Genomic DNA, 22,332 nt, shown 5'->3' on the forward strand with positions numbered 1-22,332 from the left:
ATTTATTATAATAAATAACGTCATTTTCATTATGGTATGTTATGTCAGATAAATAAATGTCATCAAAAGGAAGCAATTTATCATTGCGTAAGAAATATATAAACAGTAAGTTTATGATTATTTTGTACCACAGTACTTGCTTATAAAGTAAGCAACTATGTTCCATTGTTTTGATTAACTGCATAGGAGCTTATTGTGGGAGTGAGTTTGGCGGTGAGGAGGTCATTGCCGAGCTTACGACTTGTGAAAGATGAGTCGAGCTTAATAATTTATGGGTTCAGTAATTATTTTTACAAAGGAACGAAAATGCATACTAGTATGTATATATTCGAATCTTATTTATCTTATGGCTAAATAAATTTTGTTTATATAATTTTAAACTTTGCAAAAATTTTAAAAAAATGTACAAATTGTGTCCACTATTTGTATGTATTTTTTATTGAAATATCTTTCTCTTTCATTCTCCACCAGTCAACCTTCAGACCCAACAGTGATAATATTTTTATATTAAAAATATTGAAAGCAAGAAATAGGTATGTTTATTTCATGTGCAGACAAATTTTCGACCTTATATTTTCTTTTGCCCTCACACATCTGTCTCCTGTTAAAATCAATACAAAATTAAATGCAAAATAAAAAGAATTCTTTTTAAGATGTCTCTGTCCCAAACAGATATAAAAAATCACCTAACTTAAAAGGTTCAGTATACCCTAAATTCAAAAAGTAAATTATCGATCTTCCTTCCAAAATTCGTATTTCGGATAGCTGTATGTCACCCACTTAGCCCGACGTGGGCGAGCATGACAGGTGCGCACGCGCAAAATCGCGGCGTTCACGGTGCCGCCAACACGCGTCTAACGCCGTACATCTCTACCCGTCACTCTGTATGCGAATTGCAACTCTATTCACAAAGCAATAAAGGCTCATTTCGTGCTTCATATTGAAGTGATAATTTCTAATTTTCATATGTTTTATTTATTTTACGAACGAGTGATTTTCGATTAGTGTGATAGTGTACGAATTTGGACAGTGAAGTGATAATTTTTATACCGTATTCTGGAGGATTATATCTTTGAAAATTAAAGGTATGCCCACTATTTTTTTCTTTTTTTTTTCTTTAGGGTCGTGAATTTGAGAAGTCGAACTTGACTTTGGCAAAAAAATAACGGTATTAAAATTTATATTGCATGTAAGTATGGTGATACCTTTTCCACTTTTCTGTACAATTTTAATTGATGTAATTATTATAACCGCTGTTTAAAATTTTGTTTTAATTAATCTAAAAAGTTATCATAGTTTCTTTAGGATATTTTTGGATATTATGTTCAAGAAAATAAATATTGCAAAAACTGATCAGTTTATTAAATTTTTATCCAGTTTACTTTAAACCAATTTAATATTATAGTAAGACAACTTCTGATGATTTACACATTTTTAATTATGTGTATGTTTAAGGTCAATATAATTTATACGAGATCCAATAGAGTTATATAGATACATATAATAGTTGTCAAGGACTCCAAAAGTAGGTGGACATTTTGGGTGACCTCGTGGCATCCGCATTATGTCACACTTCGCCTGATTTATGCAAAATAATGAAAAAAATAATAAAACATACGATTTTGGTACTTAATTGATCATAAAACAATAAAATCTTCATACAAATCGTATATTAAAATGACTCATCAGATTCTTGTCTGATCAAAATATATTTAAAATAACTTCTTAATTCTAATTTCATGAGCTCAGTTCTTCGATGTGTTTTACTTATAAATCATACATACATCCTTCAATATACTTGTTTTACAATGTTTTATTCAAACTATGTGATCATTGTTAATTGCTTAAACCCTGTAAAATTTGCTAGATACAACGTCCAGCTAAATTTATAGCGAAATCACTGTCAAATTTGGAACATTCCACAAGGATGGAGTCTCAGTATGTAACTACTTATTATATAGGTAACTAAATAAATAGGCATAAGGCCCACAACTATACGATATAGTGCTTAACGCGTAGGTATATTTTAAAAATCGTTAAATTAATTTGGTTACTTAGACTGTGCTAAAATTAGCCCCTGGTTATGAAAATATATTCTGTAGTTACACATGTGTATATGTGTAGTTACACATATACAGCACACATATAGGTAGTCCACACACACAACTACTACACAACACTACACATAAAAGCTACACTCGCATAGGTATATGCGGGGTAACTTAACATAATTTTGACTGTACACAGTACAGTAATTATATAATACAACTCCAGAGCCGCTCATAAAGGGCTATAATTGACAAAGTTACGACCAATGATATAACTCAATAAATTACTCTTAATAGTGGGAAAGCATAACAAACTTGTATTTCCTGAAGAAGAAGCAAGGCTCTAGACATTAGTGGAGGTTATGATGGAGTAATGTTAGTGTCCATTAGTCCACTTTCTACTCACATTAGGTATGTCAAAGAGGAAGTATTGTGATCGATATAAAGAAATATTATGCAGTCTATGGGCATGTCTGATGCATTTTATTTTAACTATTTAGCCCAGTTATTCCTACTTAATTAATTACAATATAGGTAGTAGAAAGAAAGAAAACATTTATTTGCCAATAACATGAGTACAAATAGACAAATTGATGTCAAAATGAATTAGACCTACACGTTTTACCGAATATAGGTGTGCAAATATAAATAAATAAAGAGGAGCATGCTATCCACTACAAATCCAAAACAAAAAAAGAATTATAATGTATACTAGCCTTAAATTCTATCAGAGTCTATCATTAAAGAAGTCATTTAAAGTATAATAACATTTATCAGTTAATAAAGACTTGAGGTGCTTTTTAAATAGATTTAAATTTAAGCTTTTATATTGATTTGGAATTTTGTTGTAAATTTTCGGTGCCATACATACTATGTTATTACCGAGTAAAGCAGTTTTTGATGGGTGCATGCATAATTGATAGATACCTCGATGATTCCTCAATACAACATCAGCTAGACGAGGGAATAAATGAGCATTGGTTTTCACAAATGTTGCTACCTCAAGTATGTAAAGTGACGGAAGTGTAAGAATTTTGTGTTCTTTAAAAAACGGCTGACAACTATCAGTGCTTTGGAGTCTAAACATTGCGCGAATACAGCGTTTTTGCATTTTAAAAGCTATATCCTTATCCGTCGAATTGCCCCAAAAAATTATAGTATTTTTATAATGTAAGTATTTTTATAATGAACAAAAATTATGCCTAGGTCCAAAAATCTCTTCAAGGCGAAGCAAATGTGTTCATATTTGGCATTATAAGTTCGATTATAAAATAACCTACCCATTATAATTATATTAGCTAGTCAGACTTTTTAACCACTTAGACAAATATAGTACAGTAGTACAGCTGGTAGATATAATACATTTCAAGTATAATATTATCTTGAAATACTTTCAGTCATACCAAATACTTAGGTACTTGAAAATAAATTCTAAAATAATTATCTAGAATTAGGTACTTAAATTCAATAGTTATCTTAAAATATTGTAAAGAGTAATATTATAGACTCCATAAAATGTATCCTTTTGTAAGAGTTACAAAATTACAAAAACCATTGAGTAGGCTAGACATTCTCTAGGCACTACTGTATCGGAGATGAAGCGTGGAGAATTGGTAAATGATGGTTTATTACTCAAAATTGTTTGTTGTGAAATGGCGGGATCTCTTGTTTTTGTTCTCAGAATCTGAATGAATATGGCCTTCTTTTCATTGACAAAGTTAATCTTTCAAGAGGGTATTTAGGTCTGTAAGTACGGTTTATGTAAATAGACACATTGTTGTTTATTGCAAAACTGCAGATACTAATTTTTCCACCAGTACTGCAGTGAAAACAACTATATGTACCTACCAAAAGTAGGTATGTTAAAGACACTATAGCATCGCTTTTATGTACAAATATATACTTAAAAATAAAAAAACAATTGTGTACTTAGTTTTGTTCAATTTCCAAAAACAAATATAATTTTAAACATTTTAAATAATTTATAAACAACTTGCTTTTGCCTACAACTTCGTATGTGAGTAAAAATCCCTTTCCCGTGTGCCAAATTTTAGCTTCCTACGCCCAGTAGTTTCGGCTGTACGTTGTCTGTCCGTCAGTCGGTCACTCAGTAACGGAAGAGTTGTATATATATATATATATATATATATATATATATATATATATATATATATATATATATATAGATTAAATTAGTTATGATGGATTTGCCGAAAAATCATGTTTTTAATTTCCAATATTTAAACATTGGTACAAAATCAATATAACTAGGTAATAAGTAATAACTCTGCAACATAAGAAAATAGCCCCGGAAGACCATTTTTAAAACAGGTAAAGTTTTACTTGGGTAACTAGTTATTTTTTTATTCTTATAAAGATATATATCATAAAATCTCATAATGAAATTTACTTTAACATAGATAATGCTTGGATTTTTATACCGCGACAATAGGGGCGAATTTGCAATGATTTTGGGTAGTTTATATGTTTGACTGCACGTTGATATATTTCAAAGTACTTTTTTATTCTTTTTTATAAATACTTTCATATCTTTCGTATTTAATTGATTTACGTGTAATTTGGAGTTATTGTGATTAAAACCTATTAAAATATAAATATCCAATACACGCTAAATAGTAAAACGACATCGTAAAACATTAGTAAAGAAAACAGCTCATCAACCTGCCCAAAATCATTGCGAACTCGCCGTTATTACCGCGACATTAGAGGTTCAAGCAGGGTAACTTTCATGTGCTGTCGACTGTACTAAGAGGTGATGTAAGTAAGGAATTCCATCTTATTTATTTATACCTCTTAACTAATGACTGTTTTGATGAAATCAATGTATGCTTCAAAAGTTTGTACCAAAGTCTAAAATTCTAAGCATGTTAGAAAGGAATTTCTCTAATTCCTTAGAGGAAATGAAATCCCATGCGAAAGTTCCTTCCAATATTTTATATGAAATTTTATGTATTTATTTGAACCACGACTAATTGAATTATAAAATTTTAATTTCATAATCACAATTATTTATTTCGTAATCATGTATACAGTTTAGATTTTACATTATATGTTTCACCGAATACTGGAAATTACTTAAAATGACTGTAAAACATATGTACCTACTTATATAAAGATATCCTTACATATTATTAAATGAACTCCCCATGTCGCGTCTGTCTGTCTGGTTGTATGAATGCGTCAAACTACAGTATGGATTTTTGTTCGGTTTCACCAATGTTATTCCTGAGGGAAGTTTAGATGTATTATGGTTTAACATAAGCGAAGTCGGGACGGGCCACTAGTTTATTATAGTAATTATCTAAACTGTCAAAGTAACTGCCCATGGCAAATATGAATAAGTCATTAATTTACTTTAGCATTTCATAAGAAGATGTCATTGTTGGTCAGTTAGCAGTAGTGGATAGTCAAATCTCTGCATAGTTTTACAACGAGTATGTTTGCATATGATATTTACTTAACACTTGTTGAACAAAACCTGCTAGGGTTGACGATTATTTCGAATTTGAATTCTATGAACAATTTTTGGATACTTACTCTTTAGAACTGTTTAATTTGATGTTTTTTTTAAAGGTTATACTCGATAATTTATATTAAATTTCATCTCGTCCTAGGCCTTCCTTTTTTCCTGTATCCGTCATTTGGAATCCTTGAGGTCAATCTGTATGTCCATCTCTCCTGATGCATGCAGTAGACGTGACAAAGAACGGCAAGAGAACACCAAGGATAGGAATGCGTGGAGAAAGTTAGGGGAGGCTTTTGCCCAGCAGTGGGACTTAAACTAATAAAAAAATAGTTTATTGCACTAAAATAATATTTACATTTTTTTAATAAAAATAATTATAACTTAACCGCTAACCATTGTCCGCCAGTTTACATTCGGGACAATGAGAATACGTAGGTGAATAAGATTATATAAAAATTCACTCATTGAAGTTAGTAAATATTTAATAAGATTATAATTTTATTACATTGAAACGCGCCTACATTTTTACTTATTTCAGCTGGGCGAAAGCATTGCATTAATTACAAATTATCCAAACAAATATATTATAAATGCGAAAGTAAGTTTGTTTGTTACCTCTTCACGCTTTATCTACTCAACCAATCTTCTTGAAATTTTTCATACATGTAGTTTGAAGTATGGACGTAGGGTACTTTTTCATCCCGGAAAAAATTACGCGGGCGATGCCGCAGGCGAAAAGCTAGTTTAGTATATTTTATGTATGCATGAGTGGATTGATAGCCCTAATTAAAGCAATGCCAACGACAGGCGCGGCGGCAAACATGTGAAGTTTGTGGAGAAACCGAGAACGACTGTACTTGTCGAAATGCTGCAAATCAGTGGCGCTTTCCCAAGGTCAATGTGTCGTAATAAGATATAGAATCCATCAAAAATACCTACATTATTATGTCATCATGAATCATTGACAACTCCTTTTGACAGCTACTCAACTTTCCTAGCGATGATAGAAAAAAAATATACAAATGAACATATATTATATATTTTGGATGCCGGTCAAGATAATGGTCAAATTGTGAAAGAAAATAAAATTAAAACAAACGATTAACTCAACTTCGTATGCCCTAGAAAATAAACTTTAACAATACGAATGAAATGTCGAGAGCGGGATTCGTCAGATGCAGGATTTTATAACTTATTGAGCTAGCTTCATGTTTGTATTGAAGATCCTAATAATGAATTTTTGCCAACAAATACTAATAAATCTTCAGATATTACATAGGTATAGGGTTACATAAGTAGCCGCATTTTCTCATATACCTGTGACTAATCCTTTTTCTAAAATTTTGCTAGTTGTCTGGAACAACTATTACATACAATGGTTAAGTTAGGTACATCAATATAAGTAATACCGATTGCATTTATGTAATAAAAAGAAATATTTGATAATGATGCTTAAATTATCTGTCACTTAAACGTCTCGTGTGATTAAAAAAACATAAACCAAAAGCCCACTTTTTTGAAAATAGAACGAAATGAAAACGCTTGGAATGGCGCCTCAGATGCGACGCTTGCGCAAGCGATCATCGAAAATGGGCAGACCCAGACTCACTCGATTGCTGATCAAATAAACTCGATTAACATTTCATAAACACTAAAATTTTGTGGGAATATTCGTTTATAGACTAAGTCAATTTAATTTCCTCACGCTTCTTAAAATAATGATCAATGTATCGATATTAAAATCGATTAGGATTTGCGAATTGTTTCGTAACTTTGACGTTTCTAATGTATATGTGTGTATGGAAGCGATTTATTTGCAATATGGGCACATTATTGTGTCGAAAGCGAAATCGCCTTCTGTTTGGTCGTCCATTTATCTATCAACGTATTAGGCATTAGGAATGGATTAGGTACTTACTTCACTCCACAACAATAGATGCATTCTTATGAAATGTTGTGGTTTTCGTCTTTCCATCAATACGGCTCCGACGTATTTACGGAAATTCATACATAATGATTTCTTATCATTATTATAATTTAATTTACTTTTAGACCTTATAGATATCCAATAATAACACTGAATTGACGACAATTTTATTGATTTTCCAGCAAACTCCATGCCTTTCTCCGTGTTCCTAATGATATGTATGCGAAATTTCATGAAGATTGGATGCGTAAAAATGTGACAAATAAACTTATTTTCATGTTTATAATATTAAGCAAAAAATTAGGATAGAATTTGAAGAATCATCATCATCAAAAAGTACGAGTTTTTTTACTTCTTAGTGTGGGTTGCACCGTCAACTTTAACGTTAACGTTAACTTTAACGTGCGTAGAAAAACACGTTAGCGGTGCAACCTACCCCAATTGTAGTTATGCAGTTTTGATCGTACTGCTAAATATTGTTTAACAACTAAATATTTATGACATGCATTAGTTTGTGTCGAAACGAAATGCCCTTTAGCTGATATCCTTTGATTCCAACCTTCATATCCCAAGTGAAGCAACAGTTAAACGATCCATATTACCAAGACCTCCAATTCCAACCAAATATACACAGCAGGGATATCATCTTACTGTAGATAATAATGAATTCTAATCACGGTTTCAGGATGCCCACGTTGTTCGCATTTCAAACACGACACACAATAAGGACCTTTATTGCAATACAGGTAATGTCTACGGTTCGACACGTCTGGATATTTCTTGGTAGCAGACCATAGGGTATTGTTCCTTGGCCCTTTTACGTCGTTCCGTTATCGCATGAATCTAGAATTATGAATGGAGGACAATTTTAATAAGCGACATAACTTTTTCGTAGTAAGATACACTGTTTCTATGCATAAAGTCTGTATTTTTAGAATACCCATTCCATATCCTCCCATGAATCGTCGTATGAGGCGTCTAAGGGACACATAGCTCAAGCAACAACAGCATTTCCTAGGAGGGTTGACGTCAGGAAGGTCTTCAACACAATCTAATCTTTAAAATTGTTAGGTCTATTTTTTAAGCTGACTCTGGGCTTCGAGGCCCTGTTTCCCCGAATTTAGAATACCTTGACCACAAAATGTGTGTATGAAAGTTTTCACATGATAACTAAATCATTGTGACTAAACTTACCGCCAAAGTATGTTTCCAAATTATCTTAGTCACTTTTTGACACGAACAATGTAATATGAATATTCATACAAGAATTTTAGTTGCAAAATTTTAATTTCTGTTGACAATTTCCAGATTTTCAAGGGTGTGTGATTCAGAAATCAGAATGCAATGATCTGTCCACTTTCAATTGCGAAATCCCTTGCTCACCGTTTCCTAAATAGTAGCTAAACGTAATTTGAGCAATACAATTGTAATTCTGTGTAATTGTAATAATTTATATTGTAATATAGTGGTTTAAAGCGACCATTGCGGTACGTCGTGCGTTTCAAAGTCTTCACGCGAAAGAGGTTGCGGAATTTTTGTACATACTTATGGTTTTATACAATGATGCAATACAAGTTTTAACTGTATGTAAGTAGTTATTTAAAAGATTCGCGCATGACATCACGGTCGTGTTTGCGAATTTAAATTTAAAAATAGGGAAAATTCCTATTGTCTTACGCCTATAATATTTAAGTACAGGACTTTTCGAGGTATTTCTTTGACTTCGATGAATAAGAAGAAGATATTTAGTATGGCATGATTGAAATAATAATAAAAATAAAAGGAATGCCTCAATACTTGATTCGTCTAATGATCTAGGCCATCTAGTTTTTAGGATGCCTGTCTAGATCCTTATTAGATAAAACTTGTCTTAATATAAGAACCCAGATTACCTGTATAAGGTATTGGGCCGCATATAAATTGACATATTATAAGTACCTATTTAACAAGTAGGCAGTATTATGTATATTTAGAACTAGTACAGTACAATACATTTTAAAATACAGTTCCAACAATACAATACAGTTTAAAATGCACGTAACAAACAGACATTTAAATTATTATTATTTTTTAGTCGTCAAGTTTAATGAAAGATAAAAACCACAGACTAAATAATTACAAAAAAGAAATAAATGTAATCAGATTTTCCAAGAATTTGATTTGAATTGTCATCAGTACATTTCATACATTAATTATACATGTTTAATTAATCGCAAAAATATGAAAGCGCAGTACTATAAGGAACCGGTATAGATTTCACAATATCTTGGCAAAATCTTGCTCGGTCATGTTGCAATCATACCAGATTTTTAAGCTACACACATGGACATGAATTATGCAGTGTGGGCACTAGGAATGTAGTATGTAGGGCGGTTAAGGTTGGGCGATTATAACTACATATATTGGTTATTTTAAAGTAGTATTTAACTAAATCTGTCATCATTTCTTCCTCTTGATGAATCTTTTTCGTATGGAGGTCTAGTCTAGAGGTGTTCAGGACATGTTTCACCTGAACTACGAAACATAACACATTACTAACGTCCACATGATGTCTCTTTTTCCAGTTTCGTGTAAAAAAAAAGAGGGAACGAGTGGACGCATTGACGTGCTTCGTGCAATTTCTTTTAAATAAAAGCAAATTTTAAAAATCTAGCGTGGTCAAATTGTTCTATGCTATATAAAGGACTTAATTAAAAAGTAATATAGTTTTCTATTGTAGTTACAATTTACTAAACGGACTTTTGTGGCCACCGTTTTCAGTTTAGTAGATTGTGGCAACTGTGTCCAATATAAAACTGCAATACTTTTTAATGCAGTCCCTCTTCTAGGGAAGGATAATTAGTCCGAACCAGATTTTTAAATTTTGCCTCTGTTTAAAATAAATTGATAAAAATTGATGGTAGCGCTAGTGTGCGCTCGGTACACCCTAAGTTTCATGGTAACGCCCCTGCTCGTATCATTGTGTGTTTTTATTAAGTTTAAACTTTCATGCAATGCATGGCGCATAGTTTTCCAATCTTTAAGAGTTTCATCAAGTGTTAGTAGCATTTTAAGTGGCATGTATGAATGCAACGCAATTAATTCTTACACTGACTTGATTAACTAGTAATGGGTGTCGTCAGTTTTATCGATACATGCAGCTAATTATGTAGGTATATTCACAGTGTCGTAAGTTGCGGCCATTGCAGGCGCTAAATCGTTTACTTCCATTATTTTGTTGTTATTGCTAACACCTACTAACCTAAAGGTTATCTTTTAAGTCTACTACTATCTGAAATAAATAAAAAAACTTTTTAATTTTGATTTGATTTGAACAACAGCTTAGCTGTAATTTGGATGTAGCTCATGAATAAATAAATATATTATATTAGGACAAATCACACAAATTGAGCTAGCCCCAAAGTAAGTTCGAGACTTGTGTTATGGGATACTAACTCAACGATACTATATTTTATAATAAATACATACATAGATAAACATCCAAGACCCGGGCCAATCAGAAAAAGATAATTTTCCATCATGACCCGACCGGGGATCGAACCCGGGACCTCTCGGTTCAGAGGCAAGCACTTTACCACTGCGCCACCGAGGTCGTCATATAATATACCTACTTAAATATACCTACTTATCAAATTTATCGATTAATTTATTCGAATAAGAAAGTTAAAATATACCAAAATTATGTCTGATTGCGAGTTGTATTAGAAAGGCTCTTGTCTAAATATGATGATGCATTATATTTTTGTATTTTTATGGTACATGCAACAAAAAAAAAACCAAGAGCTATGCTGACGCTCTCAACCACCCTTTCAGTTTCAGCTATCGACATATAATAATATAAATCAAATTCAAATCATCACAAACTACTATATAATTTGGCATATACCTACGATTTTGCACTAACATAATAATTGATTTAGCCTTGAAGTTTGAAGTTCAAAATGCTAAATGGAGAGATCAGGCAATCTAGAAATATAAAATACAACTTTGGTCTAAACAGATAGATCCATTTGTAGACGTAACTGCTGCACGACTAACTCTTTAATGAAACGACTCACTGAGTCGTTTCATTTTCACGTGTGTAACTCTTTACACACGTCTAATATGCAGACTCAAAATAAAATCCCAATCTAACATGATATCTAATTTAATCAATACTTACCTACTTCCACAGAATATTCATGATTATCGCTGGAGAAATAACAATTAGATTCCAATAAACGGTCTGCTAATGAAGCTAGCAAGCGGATATCATTCTATGCGTGTCGAAAAGAAATTAACTCGTAGTATGATACGTGTGTTATACTCGTATTGTATTGATTAGCATGTGTGGTTTGTTTAGTTTTTGTAGTGCTCTACAGGCCGCCTTTCATACATTATACATTAAACGTCATGTATTAAAAGCGCACATACATTTCCCAGACGTTTCGGACCTTGTTACAAAGGCCCGTGGTCATTGGGGGACTTACGTATATATTTTCATGTCTTTCCGTTGAGTTTGGAAAAATGGTGTAATCGAATTGGACGTGACCGTACAGTCAGCACATAACCTATCAGAATCATTGCGAATTCGCTATTACTGCGTAATGCTATGCAGGGTGACTCGTGTCCAGTTGGCGGTAGGTACATATTAAGCTTATAATTAGCTTATTGAATTGATCAAAATGTTTTGAAATGTGTATCATCACAGACAGAGTCTACTGTGATCATCAAGGAGTAAATTGTATGTATAATAAATAAATAATAATTTATTCAGACATAAAGTCCACCGGTTAAAATTATATTAAAAAATGAAGTGTTTTAATCACATGTTGTTTTAAATTGGAAAGCGTCAGTCAATAATTAAATTCTAAATAGCGGTTTATTGAATCTGGCTTTCGCTTTTGAGTCATATAAATTTATTATACAGTGCTGTATCGTTTCGGTCAGTATGCCACGGGACCGGTTCGGTCACTTGGTCTAGGAGAAATGGACAAATATATATACAGACAAAGGTTTTAGATGGGACATTCATTGAGATAGCCATTGGTGATACTTTGGTTTTTAGTTAATCTTGTACAAGTTTTATTCTTCTTCACCTGCACTAAGGACGTCGGCTTTTGTTCTGAGTAAATTTTTGTTGTGAATAAATTATCTTAAGTTAAATAAAGATATTTAAATTAAAATTATGTGGCAACTTTTTGGGAGTTGATTTTGAAAAAGTTTTTTTTTTCTAATTTGACCTTAGTTCTTTAGCTATACTGACGAATTTTTTTCCAAATCGTTCCAGCGCTTTTTAGGGTTGCAGACAGACTTTTGCATTTACAATAAAATTTATAGTATGGATGGATATAGACATATGGATAATATGAATGTAATTGACTATTCTGACTGGTAGTTCATGATTTTAGCATTAAGCTTGCCACTAGTCTACCATATCTATACTTATAATATTTGTAAATAAAATTAATAAATTCTGTTGGTGAAATTGTCGGATAGTGAATACTGCTTTGTCTACAGCCTGATTTTGTCTACTCCCCGTTGCGTTTGATAAATGATATTATCGACTTATGACAAATTCACTATTTGGTGCCCATTGTAAAGTAGAATAACTGAAAAGTGAGTAATCACTAGTTTAATTTGTTAGGCAATGGACGGACGTAGTTGAAGTTATAAATGTATGAATTGAGCAGTGATTTATTGATATTGATAAATGTATTATCAAAATTGTATGAAACATCTTTTAGTTTACTCGTGTCGATGTTCTTGTAATTGTCAATATGTCCTACAAATATTATAAATGCGAAAGTTCGTGTATGTATGTTTGTTACTCTTTCACGCGAAATCTGTTGGACAGATTGTTATGAAATTTGGTAGGTTTCAGGATATAACTTGAAATAACAGATAGGGTACTTTTTAACCCGAAATTCAGTCGGGCGCGAAGCCCCGGGTCCCTGCTAGTACAATATATAAAAAAACTTGTGTTATCTAAAATAACATGTAAATTCGATTGAAAATGGGAAATTCATCTTTCAATCGATTTTAAGGTACGCGTGAAGGTACTTTTTGTTCCCGTAGAAGTGCAAGTTTTTCTTATTTTATTTACTCTATTTATGCAATTTCTAGACTCGATCCAAATACTAAATTGTAAGGTGATATTGAATCCGTTGGCTAAAAAAAATAATGTTAATCATAGTGAAAATGCTTTCAGAGCTGTTAAGAGCGTGAGAATGTGTTCTGAGAGGCAGCTAAATAAATAATCTTATTCTTAATTACTGACCCTATATTTGAATATCAATCTCATACCATTATATTACCTATATTATATTCCTTAAATGTTTTTCATTTCAGATACAAATCAACGGCGACGAGAGTGAAATTAGAAGTGTCAGTGAAAATGTGTCAAAATCTATAAAAAAAAAAATTATAGTTTCGTGTGTTTGTGTGTGTTGTGATTTTACTGTGAATCTTCAAGATGATGACCTTGTACAGAACCATTAAGGGGACTAGCACTACGAAGAGGAAGAAACGCGAGAGAAGGTAACACTTGCTTTTTATCATCTGTGCATCTATGTACTATTTTTATTATCTGTGCGATTATTTCTCTTTGCGTGTCGATCGTAAATCAGAAAATACCATGGAATTAGTAGGTACTACGGAGTATCTACAAATTCTATGGAAAATACTAATCCACTGCTCTGACGACCTCGGTGGCGCAGTGGTAAAGTGCTTGCCTCCGAACCGAGAGGTCCCGGGTTCGAACCCCGGTCGGGTCATGATGGAAAATTATCTTTTTCTGATTGGCCCGGGTCTTGGATGTTTATCTATATATGTATGTGTTATAAAATATAGTATCGTTGAATTAGTATCCCATGACACAAGTCTCAACCTTACTTTGGGGCTAGCTCAATCTGTGTGATTTGTCCTAATATATTTATTTATACTGCTACCAAATCCTTTCTTGCCAGAATGGCTGGGCCATTTCGATGGCTTTAGCAAAAATTGCCATGCCTCATTGTTCAGTCGTATTCAGTTGCGACGATGTAGCACGTTGCAGCTCTGTCATGCGTTCCGTTGTTTTCTATAGGTTTTGAAATTGACATCCCTTGATGTACAGCCAACAGCACATCAACCTACCCAAATTCATCGCAAACTCGCCGCTATTGCCGAGCTATAATGGTATTGTTAACAGGTACTTTGTTACAATTAGCTATGAAAGAGGGTGCCTAATACAGGTGTACTCCACTTAATAGGAGGTCACAACCACAGTAAAATTATGTGCCATTTTGTTAAAAAATAAATGAATTTCAATGGTATCATGCAGGGTAACTTGATGTGCTGTTGACTGTACGTCGAAACTTCTGCGTTGTTCCGCGTTGTCTGTCGACGGACGTGAAAATGACGGGGCGCGACTGAGCAATGGGATATGGTTCTAAGGCTATTTGGACACGTGACAGGCAAGCAGATGAGACATTTATCGCGGAAGGAACCACAGATGTAAGTACATATTATGGGAAGTTCGACGAACTTTTTAAACCCAATATTGTATTTCTAGCATAATGCCGGTGGTACACTTTCAGCAAACAACTTTGCGTGTCTCGACATAAATTTCTAGATTTACCTTGTATTAAAAAAACTCTATCTATGATTATAAAGAGGTAAGTGTTTGTGAGTTTGTATGTTTGAGGCGGGTATTATCCGAAATTACCGAACATATTTCAAAAATTCTTTCACCATTAAAAGGTATATTATCTAAGATTGCTATAAGCTATATTTTATCTCAAAATTCTCACGGGAGCGAAGCCCCGGGCAACATCTAGTAGGTACAATATACACAATGTACAATCCACGTTGACATCTGTCTAAGCTCGCCGATATTGTAAATCCAGCTTAAGATGAGTGTAAAGCATGCGACGCGCCGATGCGGTGTCTGTCAGTCACTAGCGACTCTGAAAGTGAACGGCAAGCAAGGGTAACTAACAAGATACCGAAGTAAGTTTCACTTTTACTTTGCTGCCTTGACTACAAAATTCGATAGTTCACCGAATTCAAACCAGGTGGAGCTACGTTGCTAGTAATAACTACTTAATTTAAATAAAATAAAAGTCCAGTGAATTCCATTGGCCATTTTAGTTTATTTAAAAGAAGTTTCATATAATCTACTATTAAATATAGAAGTTGCATATATTTTTTAAATAGATTACATTCAAAGCCGGTAATTATTACACCTCGCATTGGATTGTTATATTTTCACTCAGATTTCGTTCATATAGCAATAAAATGGCAGATTATATTTTCCTATTCTTACATTAATAGTCATGTGTACAGTAATAAAGTAATCTGCAAGTAAAGTAACCCGTATGTAGGTAATACATACAGCGGTCACATGTTTTCAAACCATATCTTATTCAAAAATATGTATACCTACGTATTTATCCCAACTAATATTATAAATGCGAAAGGAAGTTTGTTACCTCTTCACGCTTTATTTACTCAACTAATCTTCTTGAAATTTAGCATACGTAGTATGTAATTCGAAGCACGAAATAGGATATAGGGTGCCTTTCATCCTGGAAAAACTTCCCGCGAGAAATTCGCGCGGGCGGAGCAGCGGTCGGCTAATATCTAATGTGCCAATCTATTGAAACGGGTTCAATGGCACGACGCTAATCAAATTTGTAAAATGAAATCAGATGATGGGCTTGTTACTGTATTATAATTATAATACACAGACGTAATAACTCAATTAGGTTTTTGCTAAGAACGAATTAGTTTGGATCATGCCAATATCAAATAAGAAGCGTTTTACAATAGAGTACTTTAAGGGTTCCGTAAAACCATGATAGAATTATTTAACACGTTTATTGTGTCAGTTATTTTTTTTGTATTAACATTGATATATGTGTGTGTACTGTGGCTACAAATAAAGTTTTTATCTATCTATCTATCTATCTAACACTAGGTGTGCCCCGGAGCTTCGCTTTCCTGGAAATTTCGGGATAAAAAGTACCCTATGTGTTATTCCAGGTTATATTCTACACTTGTGTCAAATTTCATAACAATCCGTCCAGTAGATTTTGCTTGAAAGACACACATATGTCCCCACAAGTTTTTGCCATTATAATATTAGAAGAATCGTGCCTACACATTTCGTATTCCTAATGGCTGAGGGTCGTGGTCATTACGTGATTAATTAATGTGTAACACACACATAATAACTTTCTTGGCACTATTAATGGAGTGGTTTGCCATTGCCTTCTCCATCTGATCAGAATACCAAAGTATACTTTGATTAATTGTAACCAGATTGATTGACTTATAATCAACTTGATAAGTGTAAAATGTCGCTGATTATCTAATATTGACATAAAAATTAGGAACAAACATGTATTCAAATATCGCGTTACCTAACCAATACAAATGCTCGTGATCGAAATGTCCCAGGTTCGAATCCTACTTATGCCACATAAGCCTGACTGAACTGATGTCATGCAGTACATAGTTTTCATAGACAACATAAAATCTGACACCACACCAATCAACCACAAATATTGATAAGTATTGCTAGTGAGTCTTATCGGTATAACAGTTAATTAAACCATTCAAAATAATCGAAGCAAGCGTGAAACTAATGAGAAACAAATCGACTAAACACAATAAAATCGATAACGCCACGTGTGCCGTATCGAGATCTCGGAAAGTTCAAGGCTACCAAAGCTTGTTAATTACTTCGGCTATAATTAATCAATTGTTATAAATTATCAGATCGTTTTTAAGTAATAAGTATTGATCTAACGATACATATGCTTATGTTGTAGGTGTAAACATGACATTGAATGATCACAGCTTTACTAAATTATTTACAGTTAGGACGTTTGTCATTATCAGCCATTTTTATTTTTCCACTGCTTGGGCTGGCTTCTTTCATTGGATTAGATAAGGAATATGAGCCATGACATAGGTCTATAAGTAAACGTAAAAGTTTGTGAGAATGAATGGATTTTTTTTACTTTTTAGGCAATGACTACTGCTTACGGCGAGTTGCGATGACGGCTAAATGCTAAATTTCACATTGTCGAATAAAAAACTTATTAAGTATAACATAAATTTTGTGTAAAAAACTTATCAAAATACCCAAAATATACCAATATGTATTTTTTTATTTATAATATTAGTAGGTTTCGCTGAAAATGTTATTGATTTGTTATGAATGAATTTCTTCACTCGTTTTAGTAATTGTGTACATCATCAATGTTGTATAATAAAATTGAAGAAAGGCCAAATTTGTACATTGGATATTTTTTTAAAATTCTTCATGGAATTCTTCATGGAAAATATAGTTTTGGAAATTTTTGTCTGTCTGTCTGTCTGTCTGTCTGTGTGTCTGTCTGTCTGTGTGTCTGTCTGTCTGTGTGTCTGTCTGTCTGTCTGTCCGTCTGTCTGTCTGTCTGAACGCGCATCACTCGGAATCTACTGGACCGATTTGCTTGAAATTTGGTATGTAGGTTCCTTATATACCGGTTTAACATCTTAGATACATTTCATCCCGGTAAATGGTCAGGTTCCCGTAGGATAATTGAAAACTAATTATGAATAAAAAAATCCTCAGGATCCCGGGTTAACATCTTATAGACATTTCATCCCGGAAAATGAGAGGGGTCCTGTAGGAAAATTAAAATAACAATCCACGGAGCCGATTTACTTTAAAAATTTGTAGAAAGGTATAAACAGAATATAAACAAATTGTTTTTATGGATTACAGTCTGTTATAGATATATCAGTATAAAAGTCTTCCGTTACTGAGTGACTGACTGACTGACAGACAACGTACACCCGAAACTTCTGGGCGGGAAGCTGAAATTTGGCATGTAGGTGAGTGTAGGTTCAATTCAGTAATATGATCTTTATTTTTAAATATGCACCTGAATCGGTGAGTAATTAAAAAAACTTAAAAAAAAGTAGTGGATAATACTTAATGGTTTACACTAGTGCTTAGTTGCGCAGTATGCCGAGCACAACATACCCAGAACCGCAGAAAAATACTTAGTATCTGTGAAACAAGTATATTCGACCGCGCTGGGAATGGAACCTAGGACCTCCAAACAGCGGATACTACGTCACGGAGGGATCGGGGGAATTTTAAAGATAGTGGTTAGGCTCGGTTACACCAGTCAATTTTGTCGTTGACGTTAACCTGCGCACAACAACGTTAAGTATGCCATTTTGTCCTACGGCGCAGGTTGAAGTTAACGTCAAAATTAAGTGCAACCGAACTTTAGTGATGCATTGAGCGATTACTAAAAATAATTGAGGATGGTCCTGTTGCAGAGTGAAAGGATATTTATAAAAATCGAAGCTAATAGCATTTATTTATCATGATTAATTTAGTTTTGACGTCGATGGAAGTTAAAAGTCATATTGCGTTAGAGTCTGGTCGTAAAGTTCTCACGATAAAGAAACTAGTCACTTGATTAAATATGTATGATACTTTAACACATACTTTTATTCTCATTTGAATGAACATAACACTATACTTACTGTTATAATATGTAAATATTAAGTACTGTATACATACTATATGTGAATATCAAGTACTGGTACTACTTTTATTTCACAAATTAAATTTTACGTATGTATTTATTGATTCATGGAAATTATAGAATAGCGGACCTTGGGCTTCGACACTTTATGGCCGAGGACACCTATCGAGAAAGCTCTCAGGTTAGAGAAAGATAGATAACAGAACATGTAATCAGAAATTTTTCGAGTATTTCATATGCTTACACTGGTGTAAGAATTTATACATGTCGCCTAAAGGCATCCGACATGGCTTACGATAACTTATTGCCATCTAGTGATGAGTCACAAGTAAACTAAATAAATGATTGACCAGTAACCGGGTTTCCTCACGATGTTTTCCTTCACCGGAAGCAAATGCTTAATAACTACTATACAGTATACATGTGTCATGTTTGTTCACAAACCGAGTAGGATTCGAACCTGGCACCTTTCGGTTTACAGGCGAGCGTCTTAACCACAACCGCTTCAAACAGTTATAATCTCGAAATACTTCAAATCATTAGTAATCCGCTCGCAAATCACAATGATTGTCATTCGGTCATCTTGCATGCGGTACTTGTACGTTTTATTGCATCGTGTGCTCCCAAAAGTTGCTGGGAAAACAATGATATCATTTGGTGATAAGTTGTTATGCCTATATAATGGTTATAACCGGCCGAGAATTTTGATTATGGAGTGCTTCAAGAATTTAAAGTTCATCTGAATTTTGAAAACAATTTAGGATGGAACAATGATTATCTTTATTGTTTTAACAGCTAGATAGGTGCTATTCTATAAAACTGTTCAATCAGAATATTTAATGAAACGACTTATACCACAGACATAATTTAACATGCACCCTCTAATTTGAGTGAATAGTTTTTATCGCGTAACTGTCACCGCACAATTTTAGTAGTTTCTATTGGAGATGTCATAATCGCCATGTCGCGTGGGCTTCGTTTTCCCAGTTTAGGGCTCCGTAGAATGTTTCACCTCGATGTTAACACAGTAATCGGTTTTAGTGGTCATTTACGACGCCCACACGAAGAAGACCATGTGTTATGGTCTAAGAAACAACTATATTCGTGTAAGGTCATTTTTAGACCATGTTCGCAAGGCTGTCAACTGTTTTAGATAAGGTAAGTAAGAATGGGAGGTTTGAGCAATGCCAATAGAGTTTTTATTGTTCTCATTCAGCCATAAGTTGAACATACTTTAATTCAACTGTCTAACTGTTATGTAGTCCCGAGTTTTAGGCAATAAAAGTATTGACTTCTTCCTGTCTATCACTATAAAATCTAAGTAAATATTAAAAAAAAAAATGTTTTTTAAACGAACTTATTGATAGGTTTCGCAAGTTAAATTTAGCAAGATGTTTTGGTAGTTTTGCTTTTACAAATCCAAATTCGAAATCAAATCTTTACTCAATTTAGGATGATATACATCACTTAAATATGTCAAAAAAAAAGTTAAATTAAGTCTACCGCCAAATTCCAAAGCACAACAATGAAGACTTGTTTTTACAAATTAGGATAAAGTTAAACCAAATAACTTTATACGCTTTCAAATATACAAGCAAAATGAAGACTGCAATAGTATATTATTTGCAAACATCTAACACACGATGTCAGTAAAATCGAATTTTCAGGTTTCTATTGAAGTCCTTGGTATTGTGTCACTTGCGTAGGAGGTGCCCTGCCTATGTGTCAAGTATCTAGTATAGGTATCCCATTTGCAGAAAATTATTGTGTAACTACGTACAGGCGAAGCTGGTGCACTATAGGTTTTCAATCAAATATTTTGGAATTTCGTTCTTGGCGGTGGAGCATCTTCTTCTATTAATTTTACCCTCCTATAGGTACGATGCCACTTTTGCCTTTTTCTGTAACTGATTTACAAGTGGTAATTATTAGTACTTTTTGCTCCGATTTTGTTAATTGTATATTTTATAATTGCTTTATAGCAACAAATACAATAAATAAAATAAAGCCATAAATAATAGAACAAAGAAATACAATTTAAAAAAAAATGTTTTAAGTAATGACAGTTTTTTCAATAACAATTTTCCTTGTTTCAAGTTTTTGTAACAATTGTTTGTTGACCATATGTTCGGGTTTTTTTTGGTCATTGATACATTTCATTTAAACATAAATTTGCTTAGGTTTTTATTATTATATTAAAAATACTCGTAGATGAAAAATAAAAAATACAATATAAACCTATTTCGAAAACACATTAAGGATTCTTTTTTGAACAATAACCGACTTTACTATAGATAACATTCCACTAGAAATATCTTAAGAGATATATCTCAAAGTAATCGTGAGTACAATTACAGATAAAAGTACCTGACCTTACTCACTTCAGTTACATGTACCTACACGACGCTGACACCCATATCACAAGCAAACCTAGTTTGGTCTCCATACATCTTCTGAACAAAGACCGCCATTATTTATGCCTTACAGAAAAAGCCATTTAAAGTTCATGCTGTTTTTCTAAGGTATGCCGTTCAGCGCACCAATTCGAATAGCACAGGTTCGAATCGTACCCAACAGTTTCGCTGTGAATATTAGATGCGTTTTAAGGAATAATTTGAATGAATTATTCCTAGAATATTCGAGCTAAGTACACTGAATACTAGAATACAATATTATTACCCATAAAAGATAACAGGAATACAAAAAATAACTTGTCAAGGTTGGCTTATTGCCGAGCAAAATCTTCGCTCTAGATGTTTCAGTAGAAACACATTTTATTTTTCCATCTAATCTTACAGGAAATAATCTGATGCTCTAAAACCGTAAGGCGCAATTCGTATCGGTGCCTTTCGATATGGTGCACTGAATGGCATACACTGTTTTTCGCATAGAATAAAAAGCAAAGATAAATCTTGTTTCGCTTTCACACTTGATTTAAATGCATAAATAAAACATAGTTTTTAAAAGCCCAGATAGCAACGCCTTTTAATTCAATTATTGTTCTTTGAAACCATTTTGAGAACTAATTTTTAATTGCGTAGGTTTATCTAGCAGATAGCGGGACAAACAGCAATGGAGATAAGTGTAAGTGAGAATTTATGTTTTATTAGAAGTCGCAGTTTTTGGTTTATTTAAATGCCTTTTTGTTCAGTTTGCGCTGTGAATAACTTGCGTTGATTGTATCTTGAAGAAACTGATTAATAATTAGAATAAATAATTGAATTTATATTAGTTATACGCTCAAAGTTATTAAATAGCAAGCATAGGTATTGTGAGGTTTGATAAAAGTAAATAATTAGGGAACGGATCGTACAGAAATTTTACAAATTCTTCTCATGTCTTTAAATTTTC

At 33.1% G+C, this 22,332-nt stretch overlaps 1 protein-coding gene across 2 annotated transcripts in view; it reads left to right on the top strand.

Moving 5' to 3' along the window:
* Positions 1-817: 817 nt before the first annotated feature.
* The window catches only part of exp (expansion), a 172,789-nt gene continuing 151,274 nt past the window's right edge, over positions 818-22,332 (top strand). Inside the window, exons 1-2 of one of the 2 annotated variants that reach the window (XM_053756407.1) lie at positions 818-1,085; positions 13,793-13,981. In XM_053756407.1, coding sequence (XP_053612382.1) covers positions 13,917-13,981 — 65 coding nt within the window. In that variant the 5' untranslated portion in view covers positions 818-1,085; positions 13,793-13,916. Of the gene's footprint in view, positions 1,086-13,792; positions 13,982-20,120; positions 20,140-22,332 lie in introns of those variants that run through there. The other variant, XM_053756425.1, reaches the window with a different exon arrangement.

This window comes from Plodia interpunctella, chromosome 2 (assembly GCF_027563975.2).
Source record: "Plodia interpunctella isolate USDA-ARS_2022_Savannah chromosome 2, ilPloInte3.2, whole genome shotgun sequence".
In the NCBI taxonomy this organism is placed as follows: domain Eukaryota; kingdom Metazoa; phylum Arthropoda; class Insecta; order Lepidoptera; family Pyralidae; genus Plodia; species Plodia interpunctella.